The sequence below is a fragment of the Scophthalmus maximus genome, chromosome 13, assembly GCF_022379125.1.
Source record: "Scophthalmus maximus strain ysfricsl-2021 chromosome 13, ASM2237912v1, whole genome shotgun sequence".
Classification (NCBI taxonomy): Eukaryota; Metazoa; Chordata; class Actinopteri; order Pleuronectiformes; family Scophthalmidae; genus Scophthalmus; species Scophthalmus maximus.
In genome coordinates, this window is record NC_061527.1 from 22,592,459 (window position 1) to 22,608,319 (window position 15,861).

Genomic DNA, 15,861 nt, shown 5'->3' on the forward strand with positions numbered 1-15,861 from the left:
CTTACAGACTAGGTATAATAATGTGTGTTGATATTAATATGAACTATTGTCTTTAAGATCATGCTGTTTAAACTGGCTGCAAGGATACTAGCTAAAAAAAAATTCTGAGATTAAATCATATTTTTCCTCTTTCAACAGCAAGAGATATCAAATATTTGGAGGTTCAGGGATTGGGAGTGCGCCAGAGGGCACAATCTCTTCCACTTCCATCTTCCTAAACAAGCCATGTAAAAAATAACTTAAAAAAACCCAATCAATGTTTCTTTTTTAATGGGCTAGCTCACCAATGGCAGAAGTCCAAACTCTCCAGCAAAAAAATCTGCCTGCCAAGCTGCCCATGCCTCATAAATCTGGAGAGGTTAAGGGGGTTGAAGGAGAGAATAACTTTTGAAAACAAAAATAATAACCACCAAAGGGCAACTGAGCCTCAACTGAATTGCCAAAGGGCATGGGAAAAAAATAATATAATTGCTTGATAAAATGTGCAACCCAAAAGAATATTCAAAAAACTAATATCTGTGCCATCATTTTGTAATTCTCTTGGGGTATTTGAGCATTTTAACTATCTGCAAAGGCAGTGATGGTTATTCCCAGTCTAAGCCAATATGACTACACCTCTAGGGACCACTGTTACTCCAAGGTCCCCTGCTGATTTGGCCTGGTTTCATCCTCCCAGTTCCCATGCGCTGCCGCACAGAGGCACAGCAGGAGACTTGATGATTGAGAGGCCCTGGCATTAAAATACGAATCCCCCAGGCCTTAGATATCTCCAATACTACAATGTTATCTTTTACATTTTATTAAGGTACCATCAAACCACCCTGTGGTAGGATTCCCATCAACTCACAAAAAAGTGAACCATGGGGGAGAAAAAGACTGGATTCGTACTCGTGGGGGTTGTGGTTCCTTCAGCCAGGATCTCATTCTCCAATTATAATGGTCCCTTGGATCCTAACAAAGGTAGTACAATGTACAGAATGACACTGCAGAGCCAATGTTCTGAACGTTGTCCATATGTATGTATCGGAGCTGGCGGAACTTTGGAACTTCACAAATGCAATAAGTTGCATCAATGCATGCATTTTCACAACACGTACAACATTTAATTTCTTGTTGACTTTTTGTCTGGCTATGGCAGGTAGACAAGAGTCCCTGATGATGTGCATACCGTCTGGGACGAGGGATCTGGGATCTTCCAATATACGGCAGAAAGCTCTGGCATATGCCAGTTGACAAGGTGCACCACACCGAGATGATAGAACAGCCTCTGGCTGTCAAAACCTTTCAGTCCAGATAAGAGATGGGGTTCTCAACTTGGGGCTTTCCAATAAGCATATGGCACCTATCCACAGAGAAAGAGTTCTGGGGAAACCAGCTCTTTGAAATCCTGAATCAGACCTGTGTAGGGCTTCCCACAACTCAAGTGTTATGTAATGTGTATGTAGACTAGGGAAAAACTGTTTCAGTTATGTTATTAAACCTTTGCAACACCACAGGACTCCTGGTTGGCCAGAGTATACAGAAAGGCCAGGACACCGTTTGCCTGTGGGATTCTGCTATGCTGTGATTTTCTGAAACATCAGACCAGGGTGGTTATAACATACAGGGCGGTAAAGATGAGAGAGCAGGTTATTAATAACAGGGGGACATTTTTATAGTTGTGTAGCCTGCTCATGCCATACACACCTCCACTCGTCTTTTAGAAAGCCTGAAATGAGCACTAAACTCTGACAGACTGTAGAGAGGGATGGCATCCACCACAAATCAAAGTATTTTAGGAACAATCCTCAAGAAGGGGGAACACAAACTTGACTTGGTTCTTCCAAAAAACCCTAAATCATGGATTGTACTGGTAATAGAAAATTTGAATTGACTGCGTGAAGTTTCTGTAGTACCAAATCTGCTCTTCTGGCCCCAAATACCAATCCTAGGTGCTGTGACAAAGGTGGTGGTGGTGGGGGTTAGGGGGAGAACAGTATGTGAGTACACTCACATACTGTTTTTAAGAAGTACTGCCTGCCACAGAGTTTGTGTGCTTTGCGTGCCACACGCAAAAAAACAAACAAAAGCATTCATGTTAACACAACATTTTCACAAAATATATTCCTACACACAGCTGTGAGACCATTTGCTGTGATGACGACACACACCATCAACCAGCCCCTCTGTCATTACATGTTGATGGTTGTATTGACGAGGCGGGTCACTTTTCTGTCGCATTCAAATCCATCACTTGCACTCTACAGACCTCCCATCATCACTAGAAATAAGCTGTCATTTTAAATCAGCCAGATCATTTTTCATTCTCACATCAACCCTCTATGCTCTTCCACCAACCCTCTCTAAACAGGGCTGCGGGACATATGGCATCAGTAATTAGAAATGTCATTATAATCTTTTTGATATTGTCTGTGTTCTCATGACTGCCGGGGCATGTAATATAATGACTCAATAACTGGTGTTACAGTGACAGAATTATAATGTCGAGACTGCAATGTGGACAAAGTGACCTTAATAATAGGAATTCTAAATATTTTTATATATCTATCCAAAAAGGCTGCCACAAAATGTGGAATGCCCTATTTCCCCTGCCATGTGTCCCGCCACCAGTTGCTTGTCTACAGCCAGACGTTTTAAAGATGTGTCACGTTTCAAGCTGGAATGTCAAATTTAATCTGGGTCCATCCTCTGTGAGAATTGGCTGCTTTTCTTTGACTTTTATGATAATATGATGAATATCTTTGGATGGTAGTTAGACAAGACAAGACATTTCTAGAAGTCATTCTGGGCTATGTGATTTTTTTTCCCTATTGCCTGGTATTGTATAGGCAAATCATTTAAAGGGGCAATAAGAGATCTTGTAGCAAGCATGAATCTCTCTTTGCTGTTGTTGTGATTTTAACTGTTCTGGCCCGGCCACGGAAATATTCCCTGATTCTCACAAAACATGTATTCCTTTTGAATCACTTACTGACCCTTTAATGGGTTAATCAACAAAATGCACAAATATGGGAAGAATAAATGGATTTTTTAAATTTTTTTGCCCCGGGGTCCACAAGCAGTATAACTCCAACAGACCGACAAACAAGAAGTTACAAAAGCTGTGTTGTAACATAATTTGAATTGTCTTCACTATTATCGGACAAGGACTTCCCTACTGTGCCCCCGCCACCGCCCTTCAGTGACGCTGACAACTGTACAAAGTACAGCTAAATGCTAACTGCTTAGTCAAGACCCATGACTTGGACATGACCTCAGCTTTGAATATCAACAAACTGTGGACTTCACCTTATGTTGACATTTAATGATCCAACCACAATGTCATTCCTAACCAGGATAAGCCTTCATTCACAATTACAAGTATTTGAGACCTTCACCACAGGTTAAATAAGACTGAAAATAACACAACAACTACAACTACAGGACAAAAATATATTTTGACTAGCCATAGTAGGAATAGCACATGTAAACAGCTGCATAAATGATGGCTCTGTTTACTTCAAGGGTCCCAGAAAGCCATGATAGTGGATACATCCCCAATCTCTTATTTGATTGCTCCTCATTGCTCTGTCCCTACTTGATCTGAAATGAATCCAGTGCGAGGAATGGGGAATGGGGAGGGAGAAGTGAGGAGTTATGAGCAAAGACTGGACAGGCACACCCTTTTCTTAGAAATGTGTTGGAAACTGCATCTGATTGGACTGGTATGAACATCAATTCACTGCAGTTTCATACAAAAGCGGAGAGACAAATAATAGATTCAATAGATTGAAGAGTATGACTCCGTATTGCCAGACAATGACATGGATTCCATCTATTGTCAGTTGGGTTCAGTCCTTTCTATCTTTGCATCTCAGCCGACGCTCTGTGCTCACACATACTGGTTTTTTTTATATAAAGGGGTTATCATTCCCATGATTTTCTGTTTCTGCTGTCAGACAATGGGACAAGTATGAAATTGTGACTGAGACATGGCTCACAAAGACGACCTGATAATCAAAAGTCACTTCCGAGCCATTTTCACTAGCGACTGACAAAATCTGCGTCCCAAAACAGCGCTTGTCCAGCCAAAAATAGTTGATCTTTAGGTCTGATTGATTAAAGAAGCATAACAAACCATGTTTATTCATTAGACATTCGTATCACTGACAATATATTCTGAAAGGGGAGGAGACTAATGTCTTTCTAAAAAATCAAATTTGACTTGTTCATTTCCATTAACTGTATAGTTTCATTTGAGATACATTTAAATTTGGCTTTTTCTTACATATTTCTCAGGATATTTCACTATAAACTAGGGGGTGCAATGGTTTCTCGATATAATATTGAACTGTACGGTACGCCATGCACGGTTTAATACACACTTTTATTTTCGGTTTTGCAAAAAAATGTTTCCATGCTTCGTATTTCTCTCTGAATTGGCTCTGTCGGAGCTTTAGAGGAGCACTTGAACGCAGAATGTGTTGGGGACACGCCTACCTGCCGAGTAAATATCCAATCATTGGAGTCAGATTTCCCACATCACTTCAACATGGCGAGCGGAGGAGAGAAGCCGAAATTTGAAGAAGCAACGTCTTCCTACAAATCTCTGGTGTGGGGACATTTTGGATTCAGCGTTGACTACAGTGACGACGGAACAAAAAAAGTCAACAGGACAATTACTGTGTGCAAACATTGCCTCACGTGTGTCAGCTACGCAAGTGGTAACACCTCAAATATGAGCGCAAATTTGCGGCGCCACCACCCAGCATCCGTGTCTGGAAGCCGGACGGCTGAGCGGGTAACACCGCCAGTTAAAAAACAGTTATCTCTTGCTGATGCATTATCAACAATCCTATCCCACCGGTTCAGAAAAACACCGAAAAATAACAACTGCAGTGGGGACGTTTATTGCAAAGGATTTGCAGCCCTACTCCGTAGTTGGGGATTCGGGCTTTCGTCACCTAATCAAAACACTTCTAACATTCAATTGAATGTGTCTGAATGTAGAAAAAAAAAAAATCATTAGCTTATAAGGAAAATAAAAATATTATTTTGGAATATATGAATAGCAATTTTTTTTCTCCTTACACACAAAATGTGAACCGAAACCGAACCAAAACCGCGACCCACGAACCGAGGTACGTGTTGAACCGTGGGCTAACGGTATCGTTGCATCCCTAGTGTTTACCTAAAACATTTGGTCAAACAAATAATGGCTACACATGATTCATCTCCCTTCACTTCATTTCTTTGCATCCCTCCTAAGATAAGAGCAAAGGATGCAGGTGAATGAAACTTGGATGAAATCAAGAGAAATGGGATGTAGTGCGACACTGATCCGGCCTGCATAATACTAGGACCCTGAGACTAAAGAAGCCATGCTGTCATGAATTTCAAGATTCAGAACTTTACTTATTATACTGTGAAAACATCGACAAGTACGCAAGTAGGGTTAGGGTGATGTCCCTAACATCAAATGGGACTCACAGGAGTGTAGCGGTGTACAAATTGGACCTTTGTTGGCATGGAAACATTAATGCGACCTATTGGAGCGTACCAGCAGCTATTACACTGCACCTTATTCATTTTAGGAATGGTTTAGAAACCATATCTGTTTGGTTGGATTGAGGCACAAATGGTCGTTTGAGTTAGAATAAATACTTCATCGCGGTCTATCCTCTGCCCTTGATTGTCACGGTCACAATACTAAACATGTAAGGTTGAGAAATTGTCATGGATGAAAGAAACGATGCTGGCTATTGGATTTGCATGGGAAACAAATTGTGTGAAAATCCACCCATCCGTCTTCCCACAGCAGCAGACGCCTCTTTATACCGCATCACGTTTGCTCCGGACATAATCACTACAGCCACTACAGGTCAGCCTAACAGTAAAACGGACATGACGCATTCACAGATTAACTATGGCCTCACTTTTTACAGCAGGACAGTCATTATCATGTCATCTCTGGCATTATAATGTCTTCCCAATGACCAGCTTCCCCGGAGTAAATGGGTTTGAGTTAATAGCAGGTGTTAAGATACAAAGGAGCTTTAATAATTCATGTCATGATTATTTTTACCTCTTTACCCCAACAGTCACCCCAGGTATGCAAACTACTTCACTTACCTGTAAGACTATGGAGCTATACTTGTTCAAATATTTCACTTGAATCTAGGGCGTCAACTAACAATTATTTTCATAATCGATTAATCTGTCGATTATTTTGTCGATTAATCGATCAGTTGTTCGGTCCATAAAATGGTGAAAAATGTTGATCGTGTCTCCCCGAACCCCAAGAGGATGTTTTGTTTTGGTCACACACCAAAGATATTTCGTTCACTGTCATAGAGGAGCAACTCAACCAGGAAAATATTCACACGTAAGAAGCTGAAATCAGAGAAATTTGAAATTTTTCTCTTTGATTAATCGACTATTTAAATTATTGGCGTTTAATTTAGTAGTCGATTACTAATTGATTAATTGATTAACTGTTTACTTGAATCAATATTTTCTAAATGAAGACACAATTAAAGCAGCGGGGTGAAATAGCTGGAGGCAGTAGCCAATGCTATTCATAAGGAGATGCAACAAAGCTTCGTTATTTCTATACATTTTGGGAATAAGGCCATCATTTAACAGATCACTCTAACAAGCGACTGGCAGACCAGTCCTAAACTTTTCCACTGATGAAATCTTAACTTGTTAAGAGAAGATTTCAATGAGCAAATATGCAGGTATTATTAATAACAAAGTAAAAACAAGGGGCACTTACTTCAACAAAATGTCATGCTTTCTGAAACTGTCTATGGGGGAAAAAATTACAGTTACCATAGAAATAGTAATAAAAAAAATGCTCATTCAATTCATGCCGTCGTCAGCAGTCCTTTCTATCTTTGCATCTCAGCCGACGCTCTGTGCTCACACATACTGTTTTTTTTTTAATAAAAAGGTGTTATCATTCGCATGATTTTCTGTTTCTGCTGTCAGACAATGGGACAAGTATGAAATTGTGACTGAGACATGGCTCACAAAGACGACCTGATAATCAAAAGTCACTTCTGAGCCATTTTCACTAGCGACTGACAAAATCTGCGTCCCAAAACAGCGCTTGTCCAGCCAAAAATAGTTGATCTTTAGGTCTGATTGATTAAAGAAGCATAACAAACCCTGTTTATTCATTAGACATTCGTATCACTGACAATATATTCTGAAAGGAGACTAATGTCTTTCTAAAAAATCAAATTTGACTTGTTCATTTCCATTAACTGTATAGTTTCATTTGAGATACATTTAAATTTGGCTTTTTCTTACATATTTCTCAGGATATTTCACTATAAAGTATTACCTGTTAATGTATTTACTGGAGATGCAACGGTTCTCGATATAATATTGAACTGTACGGTGCGCCATGCACGGTTCAATACGCACTTTTATTTTCGGTTTTGCAATCGCTGACGTCAGTGGTGGGCTCGGCAGGGGCCTTCATCCACCTCCACTGTGATGTGGCACTGATCCTCATTTATTTATTTCACGCGCGCAACTTGCGTCACCTCCGCGTTTGCCCGAGCGCGCGCCTCCGCCGCCCCCTCGATTGTCGACGCGCTCACTGGAGGTGTCGTTTAATCTGACAGGCCGGTGTTGAGTGGGTTTTCATTCATTCTGTGGTTGACCAAAAAAAATATTGTCGGTCAGAGAACGTTGAGGCGGCACAATGTCCCTCTGACCGGGAGCGCGTCGCCTGCGCCGGGCGCTGCGCGCTGGGACCGTCGCGGCGTGCGGATACTCACAGCACTGCAGGTAAACCAAGCGCGCCCTCCACTGCCTGTCCCGGCGTCTCCGCGCGACTCCGGTGGACACGGCGCGGAGGCCGGTGTCGGGGACGGGGACGGGGCAGGGGCAGGTGGTGCGGCTCCCTGCCTCCGCCGCATCGGTCGCCATCATTTTTCGCCGCCACCTCCTCGCTCTCCGCGTCAGGCAGCCGACGCGGGGACGCGCGCGGTCCTCCCGGATGCTGCGCGTTCGCGGCGCTGCTGCGAAGTTGAGCATCAGCGCGTTAAGACAAAAGCCAAACAAAATTTTTTAAAAATAAATAGGAGATTAGGTGCTGGGATTATAGATCCAGCACAGACAAGGCAGCGGTGTCCACAGCAGAGGCGGCCCTAGCCTATCTGGGGCCCTAAGCAGAATTTGATTGCTCCCCCACCCACACACCCACCACTGCTCACACTATTGCCAATGCTTGATCATTTGCACACTTTCTGCAAATCTAACACACCTTGTCAATTCAATGAGTTTGTAGCTGTGTTGCTTACATTATCAATGTCAGCCGTTCGGCTTCTACGGTTCTTAATCTCAAAGGGGTAGTTCGGTGATTTTGAAGTGGGGTCGTATGAGTTACTTATGCATAGTTAATATGTTACCTCATGGAGATGGTGATCAGCGCTGCCATTGTACAGAGTTCGGAGGAGAAAGTGGATGTAGCAGTCCTACTGCTGCAGGGGGGAACACCGGAAAACGTCTTTTGCGCCTGATTTGTAAATGCTTAACTAAAGAAAAAGAATCTCTTCAATTGCAAGCTAAATAACGGGGGGGGGGGGTTTTCACTGCTTTGGTTTGCCGCCGGACAGACGGTTTTTGTTTGCACTTTTTTTTAAAGCGGCCATGTATGACTACACCAACTCGCGCCGGTGCAGAGAATCAGCGTATCATTGGCAAAAAATACCTTTTTTTTTCGGTGGTCCGTTCTGCAACAGTAGGACTCGCTAGAATTTCGCTACATGACGACGATCTGAAAAAAAAAAAACAAAAACAGAAAAGTTGTGACGGATCGTCGTCAGTTGGCCAGATGAGTGACAGCTCTGATCACCATCTCCATGAGGTGACATGTGAACTATGCATAGGTAGCTCATACAACCCCACGTCGAAATCAAAGAACTGTCCCATTAAAAGGAGCCAACTCCCAATTCAAAGCGACACAGTACAATTTTTTTTTAGCTAATGGTGAGCCAGCTAACGCTAGCTGAAGATACCTTGACTGAACCCAAGGCTTGGTGGACGGCTAATCTCGCCGGTCAATTTTTATGGCCCGACATTGAAATTAGCATGTGCATGCCCTCGTTCGAGGCAGCCCGGCACCACAGCAACAAATTCAATAGGCGACTTCTCAGCGCAAAAAGTCACTGAGTGAACCCAGAAGAGTCCTGTGGCGCAGCCTATCAATAAAGCTAATGGGTTATACACAGATGCACACCAGCTCAGCCCTGTCTTCCAACACAAAATTTCATAGCATCGGAAATAAACGAATGAAGACAATGAAGTGTGATGGCCCCGTAGTGCCGCATAAACATCCCTTAGAACTGAAAGGAAACTACAGTATTGGGGCTCAGTATCCTGTAGCCTATTTAATCCTGCCCCAAATAGATTATTCATGGGACACCCATCATGTTTTTATTTCGTTTAATACATTTTCAAATGTATTTATTATCAGAAGGATGCTGCCATGACGAAAATATATGTCCATACTTTACTGACATGTCTATCCAATTATTATGCCAGGCACAGTAACTTCTCATAACAGCCCGTTTTTTCTTGTGACATAAAATCGGTGTATCTCATACAAAACACAAAACTTTCTTCAAGAAATGTTTTCTTTTCTATTATGAGAAATCGGGTGAAAATGATTGGGTGATAGAACTAATGTTTTATTTATTTGTTTTAGTTATTTCTAGTTCTGTTCCATATGTATTCAAACTTGAATCTGTTGCATTGGTTTAGGGACCTACTGTACATATTAATTTCCCTATCAATGTATATCTAGTTTTTTATTATTTTCCATTTTCTGTATCTGGAAATTTCTACTTACTTACCTGATCTGACTAGCTGCTGTATGCTCCCTGTCCAGTGGTGCAGAGCAGCTAAGGAAATATACTCAAGTACCATACTTAAAAACGATTTTGAAGGACTTGTACTTTATTTGAGTTTTTCCATTTTATGCCACTTTACACCTCCTCGGAAAATTCAGATGCATAACTTATTGATCCCCTTTGATAATTATGGTGACTAGTTTCTTTGCTGATTCAGATTAATGATACAAAATATAACCAACAAACAACCTGTAACATTGTAATTGATAGTCTTTAGTGATCCACAGGTGGTGTGTTTTTAAAAAAATGTTTTTTCTAGTAGTTTCATGTAGGAACAACGGCGAATGCTTTAAAGGTTCTTTATTGCATTAAAAAGATCAACAAGACTTGAACTGTGAAGAAGGCGGAAAACCATGCCAGTAAAAACCCTGCATAAGCCACTTATTAAGTAATTATGTCATGCATACAGAAATCAGGCTATATGCTACTGAATCATTGAATGATTCAACTACTAATAACAGTGTTGAAGCTTGTTTAAAAGTTACATTTAAAAACGTTTCATTGGTTTCCACAAAAACTTCAAAACATAACAAGACACAGGTTGTTTTTTTGTTTTTTTGAAAGAAAAATTCAGAAAACAAGTAACAGAGTACAGTGTGAGCAGTTGTTGATAAACACAAACGCTTGGAGAGTTCAGTTGAAGCAGTAACACCACAGAGAAAATTCACAATTTTGTGCAAACTCAACAATATTGCAGTTTCCAGTATTGCCTAATTCTATCAAAAGAATATTGCATATTATTACAATTCCAAATAAATACTGTACATAGTAAAGAGCGCAAAGTTCAATCAAGTCATGTATTTTCTTCAACATCTCATTTGAGCTCTTAGGCCCAGTTGGTTCAATTATGCATTTTGTATTGCAGATCATCTGGTTAATGTAGTGTTGGCTTACTGAGATCCACCAGGTCAGTGCATATACTTTGTGATATACTGTAAATTTACCAGCTCAGAGCAGATAATAAAAATACATTTTTTTTGTTTTGTAAGCAAAAAAAGGGTTTAGAACCATTTTGTAACATTCAGTGTGAGCATGATGTCGTACTGCAAATTGAGCAGTAATGAAATTAAACGTACACCATGCAATGCTAAAACAACCGGATGCATATGATTCATGCCATGGGGCAGACTGGTCATCTGTGACACGTCAGGCCAACAGGAATCAGAAACTCATTGATACATGCTGTGCAGCGAAAATTAATTGATGATTGATGTAATGCAATTGGTGACTTGAGTCGTAGTCCATGACACCACATCATGACACTCGTGCTTTTAACTTTGTGCCACAGTGACAGCATCAATGTACACTCATCGGTGTCTCACCATTGGAACGAAACATAGATTGATTTTAAAAAATGCCCAAAGGCCAATCAACAATGCAGCCCTTCTCTCAAATGGGTGATCAACCGGATTTGAATGTGGTGATTGAAAATCATTAGTAGAACTTGGTCCTCCCACGCAAATGATAGATGTGTAGTCCACTGCTTGAATTGTACACATCTTCGCAAATCTTTTCCTTTTTCAAAACGACTAGCTAACATTTTTTTTTTTTTTTTTTCAATTTAAATCGCCTCAGACCTTTTTGGCGTGATTGGATTTCTGGATCATTCCAGTATCATTATTTCGCCGCTGAATAGCTAACTGGCAAGCAGCAGGCGAGTTTTGTAAAGCATTTTGTTATTAACATAACAGCCAATACAAGAGATGCATTCAGACTGAATGTAAAGTAAAATGTCACTCATCAACGTGCATGCAGTCAGTGTGTATTTACCACATGCACCTATAAGAACAAACTGTAGCTAGCTTCTATTTCCTATTGATAACTTCAACTAGTTAATGTGAACACCAAATATTTTTACAACACAGTGGTGGGTAATTGATAAGACTCCACACTCGGTAATCTGCTCGAACTCAACAACAGTTTTTTTGGTATACCTTTTGACGGAATAATTTAAAGCATCTGTTTCATTTCTACTGATAAAAGGCACATGATTCAAAGCAGTGAAAATTTGTATTTTTGATCCCTGAAGTTTTTTGTTTCTTCGTATTAATCCGTATTGCAAGTTATATTATTTACAAACTGGACATTGAAATACAAATTATCAATACACCTTACAAAATTTGGTGTATCAAATTGTTGCTACAAATTGAGATCTCATTGATAAAAAAACCCCACCATAATCTAAGACGGAAAATAATCTCATTTGAATGTGGAAGCACTAAACACTAGGATAAACCGATTATCTGTGCAAGTAAGAAGCAATTGTTGACAGTGCTGTTGGATTCTTTCCAGATCCTAAATCATGTGCATGGATTTTACAAAATTCAGATTTAATAAGAAATTACAAGCAGCTAAATGTCCCCACCCTCCCATCATGCTAAAAAAGTCTGTCATCCAGGCTATTACAAATACTTTCATCGTATAAAATAATGTTCTATTCGTTGCTTATCTCACAAACACTATTCTAGCAAACATCATGCCTAACTACAAAAAAGCTGAAGCCCTAATTACTACTACTTTATGTATAAATGTTGAAACACATGACTGCCTATATTTTGAAAGAGCTGCAGATGTCTGCTTTGCAGCTTTGGTTGTTTTGACTGAGTGATTTGATTAGAGCGAGAACCATAAATCAACATACACTCTTCCTCACTATTATGGGTTTTTTTTGTAGACCATAACATTAACTAGTCATTTAACAGTAACCCCAATGAATGATTTATTGCTTGAGTCTTTATTCAGGCTTGTGCAGGCTATTAAAGCCAGCACATCAGCCTCAAAGTCCCAAATCTCTTGTCATAAGCCGCAAAAACAGCTGCACAATGCCAGAGATCAATGGGTGGTGGCATCACTTACAGAGACATTGTTAGAAGGATGAAGAGGGAGAGGAGATAACACAGACTACTGCCACTTACAACAGGAAGTGTAGTACAGACACAGAGAAAGTGGGGTGGAAAGGACACAGACAGAGAGCAACTGTCCAATTGTCTGTTAACCTTTTCTCAGTAATCTGAAGCATTTAAGTGTTTTGAATGTACTGAAGACGTTTCTTCTGGCCTGTTAAGTGCTATGGCAGCATTTTGCTACAGTAGAATGGGCTGATTCTGAAGAGGACATTGTTGTCTTTAATGCCAGCCATTATGAAAAATGTTTACCATGTGTATTTGTCTGTAGTCCGTCTCTGTATGCTTACATTTTCTCCCATATTTCGCCAAAACGTCCTCAGAGTGTTGTGCCACTGGGACACCCTCATTTTAGTCCTCTACGGACACACACACACACACACACACACACACACACACACACACACACACTCAAAACACAAACTAAACATGTTTAACTGTTTGACTTTGTGCTGTTCACTGACTAAACTGTAAGACGGACAAATTAGATATTGTTTTTATTGCTTAAAGCATTCAATAAAATGTATTATTGCTCTTTAATCAAGTGACGAGCCACCAAATGGCATGGCATGGAGTGATTTTAGGACAAATGTTGGGGAAGCTGATTTTAAAATGGCTTATTGCTTAAGGCCCTCATGGATAATGTGAATATTACACAATTCCCCCCCCCCCCCCCCCCCCCCCAAAAAAAACCCCAACTGTATTTAACCTGGGTTTTATTCTCATAAAGTTGGCCATTCTAAAGTTGTTAGTGTTGGCTAATAGTTACATTTACTCATTTGGCAGACACTTACAACTGATAGACAACATTAAATGACAGTATAGCAGTCAGTACGTGCTAAATCTGTTCAAAAGACATGGTCTTGGAGATCGGGTAAAGAAGTGCACAGTAAGGGATGGTGAGTCATGTTGGGCTGTTGGAGATGGGGTTGTGGCTGTTGGGATTCGGAGGCTGGAGGTGTGGCCAGCAAAGCATTTGTCTTGGTTTGAGAGGCTGCCACTCAAGTGCAACATCTAGTTGCAGTGAATATCATTTATATATAACCTTGAACCAAGCTATCTGTTTGGTTTGCCAGCTAGCATTTGGTGCAGCTCAAGCAAATGGAAAGCTATGTTTAGATATGCAAAGTTTGCATTATTGATGACCTGTTCAGGGTGTACCCGCCTCCTGCGTCAGCTGGGATTGGCTCCAGCCCCCTTTGGACCCTCAAAGGATAAATGGTATAGTTAAAGGAGGGATGGAAGTTACTATTAACCATAGTCAGAATAGCCACTTTAAACCCAAGTTATAAAATACAAAAAAATGTACCTCTTTTACATTTTTTTTAATTTAATCCTAGTTCAAATCTCTTTTCTGTTGAGTAATATCATCTTTTGTGTGATGGTTAAGATAATGGTTTGGGTGAGGTCTGTCAGGGGCTCAGTCGTGGTTTAATATTCCTGATCTATATGAATTACATTGACTCAATCAGTGGTCGTTGTTGCTGTTGAGTGCAACCAAGCTTATTGATGGGTCCCTGTCAGGCGAGATCACAGGGTCTCACTTGGGTAATTTTCGAACAAGTCCAAGCCGAAACACACCAGCCTCTCAGCTGACTGGATGGCCCTGAGGATGAGCGACAGAGACTGGTTCCTGGTGCTGTGGCAAAGCACCTCCTTGTCGGCGGAGTTGTGTCGGACTGATTTGCTGGTGACGTTGCAGTGCAGGGCGGCCTCCTGGGAGAACCTAAGGACGGAAAACTCTGAAGACTTTCCTGGAAGGCTGTATAACAGGTTCCTGTTGGAGAGAGAGGAAGGAGAGTGTGAATGAATAACTTAGTTCAGAATATGACAAGAGAAATTTGGTAATTTTACTCATTTGTTACCACCAAGGTGGTTACGCTTTCACCCCCATCCATCTGTTTGTTTGTGTGTTTTCTAGTCAGCAGGATTACACAAATACTACTTCACTACTTCTACGAAACTCAGTGGAAGGATGGTACACGTGCCAAGGAAGAACCCATTCGATTCTCCAATCTCTCCCTCTCTCTATCTCCCCTTCCCTCCCACGACAACACACACAAGCAAATGAATGACAGACACATAGTCGGACTGACTACAAGTTGTAATTTGTTACTAGCTGTTTTTGGTAAGTCAGAGAAAAGAGTGTTACAAGAGTTGGGCCTTGATAAAACGCACGCATGAACAAGTGTTTCAGCGTCATTTGTTTCAATCGTCCTGCAGCCAATTCATTTTAAACTGGCCAGCTGATGCTATGATTATATGATATGTTTAATACTTTTGGTACGATTCTTTGAAGATATGATGCAAACTCTCAAGGACGACAATCGCAGCTGAAACGTACAAAATCATCCCTTTCATATTTTGACCTCTGCTTAGTTCTTCTGTCACCAACATTCTGCACCAAATGAATTATTGTCCTTTAAGATGCTCCTGTCTGTGTCTATTTGTCTTCCTGTCGCTTGTGTAGCACTCACACACATAAAGCGAAGCACACGTACATAAACAGAGGGGTAGCCTTTGGGGGGTAGCAGAGTAGTCATTTGTAGGTCAGAATGGCAGAGACTGCGGGGGGTTGCTCTCCTCGGGCCTGAAGTACATTGATTTCTCTTAAAGTGGCTGAATGGACAGTCTTAGGGAGTAAATTGAGTGATTCTTCATCTGTTAAGACACAAGTTGTGAGCTGTAGGGTGTGAAGGAACACTGACCTTCAGCACACAATTCAGACTCAAAGTCAGAGCACTGTGGTGTTTCTGTATCTACTCCACTAACAGAGACGGTCAGTCAAATTTGTCTATTTAAATTCACCCTTACACTTAGTATCACCCTCTCCTTTCCAAGCTCATCAACCATGCGTCGGTGAAGCAAATAAGGCCCCACGATACTCTGAGGTGAAAGTATTTTTGGCGTAACTCCTGTCACCGGCGCGGATTTAGGAACAAGTCAATTTGGTCGTTTTGAGAACGTATGACAGAATTCGTCGTATGAGTATGAGAATTATAACAATATACTGAAAAAGATGTTGCTGAGTGTAAGCGACTGTCTTATTC

The 15,861-nt window shown here is 40.9% G+C and overlaps 2 protein-coding genes across 7 annotated transcripts in view; both read right to left on the reverse strand.

Annotated features, from left to right (window-relative positions):
* Positions 1-8,064, reverse strand: part of si:ch211-51h4.2 — a 74,665-nt gene extending 66,601 nt beyond the window's left edge. The window contains exon 1 of one of the 5 annotated variants that reach the window (XM_035647079.2): positions 7,773-8,059. In XM_035647079.2, the coding sequence (XP_035502972.1) occupies positions 7,773-8,031 (259 nt within the window). In that variant the 5' untranslated portion in view covers positions 8,032-8,059. Of the gene's footprint in view, positions 1-7,772 lie in introns of all 5 variants that reach the window. The other 4 variants (XM_035647077.2, XM_035647078.2, XM_035647076.2 and 1 more) reach the window with 4 other exon arrangements.
* A 5,435-nt stretch (positions 8,065-13,499) lies between these two features.
* LOC118318635 (inactive N-acetylated-alpha-linked acidic dipeptidase-like protein 2) overlaps positions 13,500-15,861 on the reverse strand; it is a 398,478-nt gene continuing 396,116 nt past the window's right edge. For both annotated transcript variants that reach the window (XM_047336974.1, XM_035648477.2), the window contains one exon: positions 13,500-14,588. In XM_047336974.1, the coding sequence (XP_047192930.1) occupies positions 14,342-14,588 (247 nt within the window). In that variant the 3' untranslated portion in view covers positions 13,500-14,341. The remainder of the gene's footprint in view (positions 14,589-15,861) is intronic.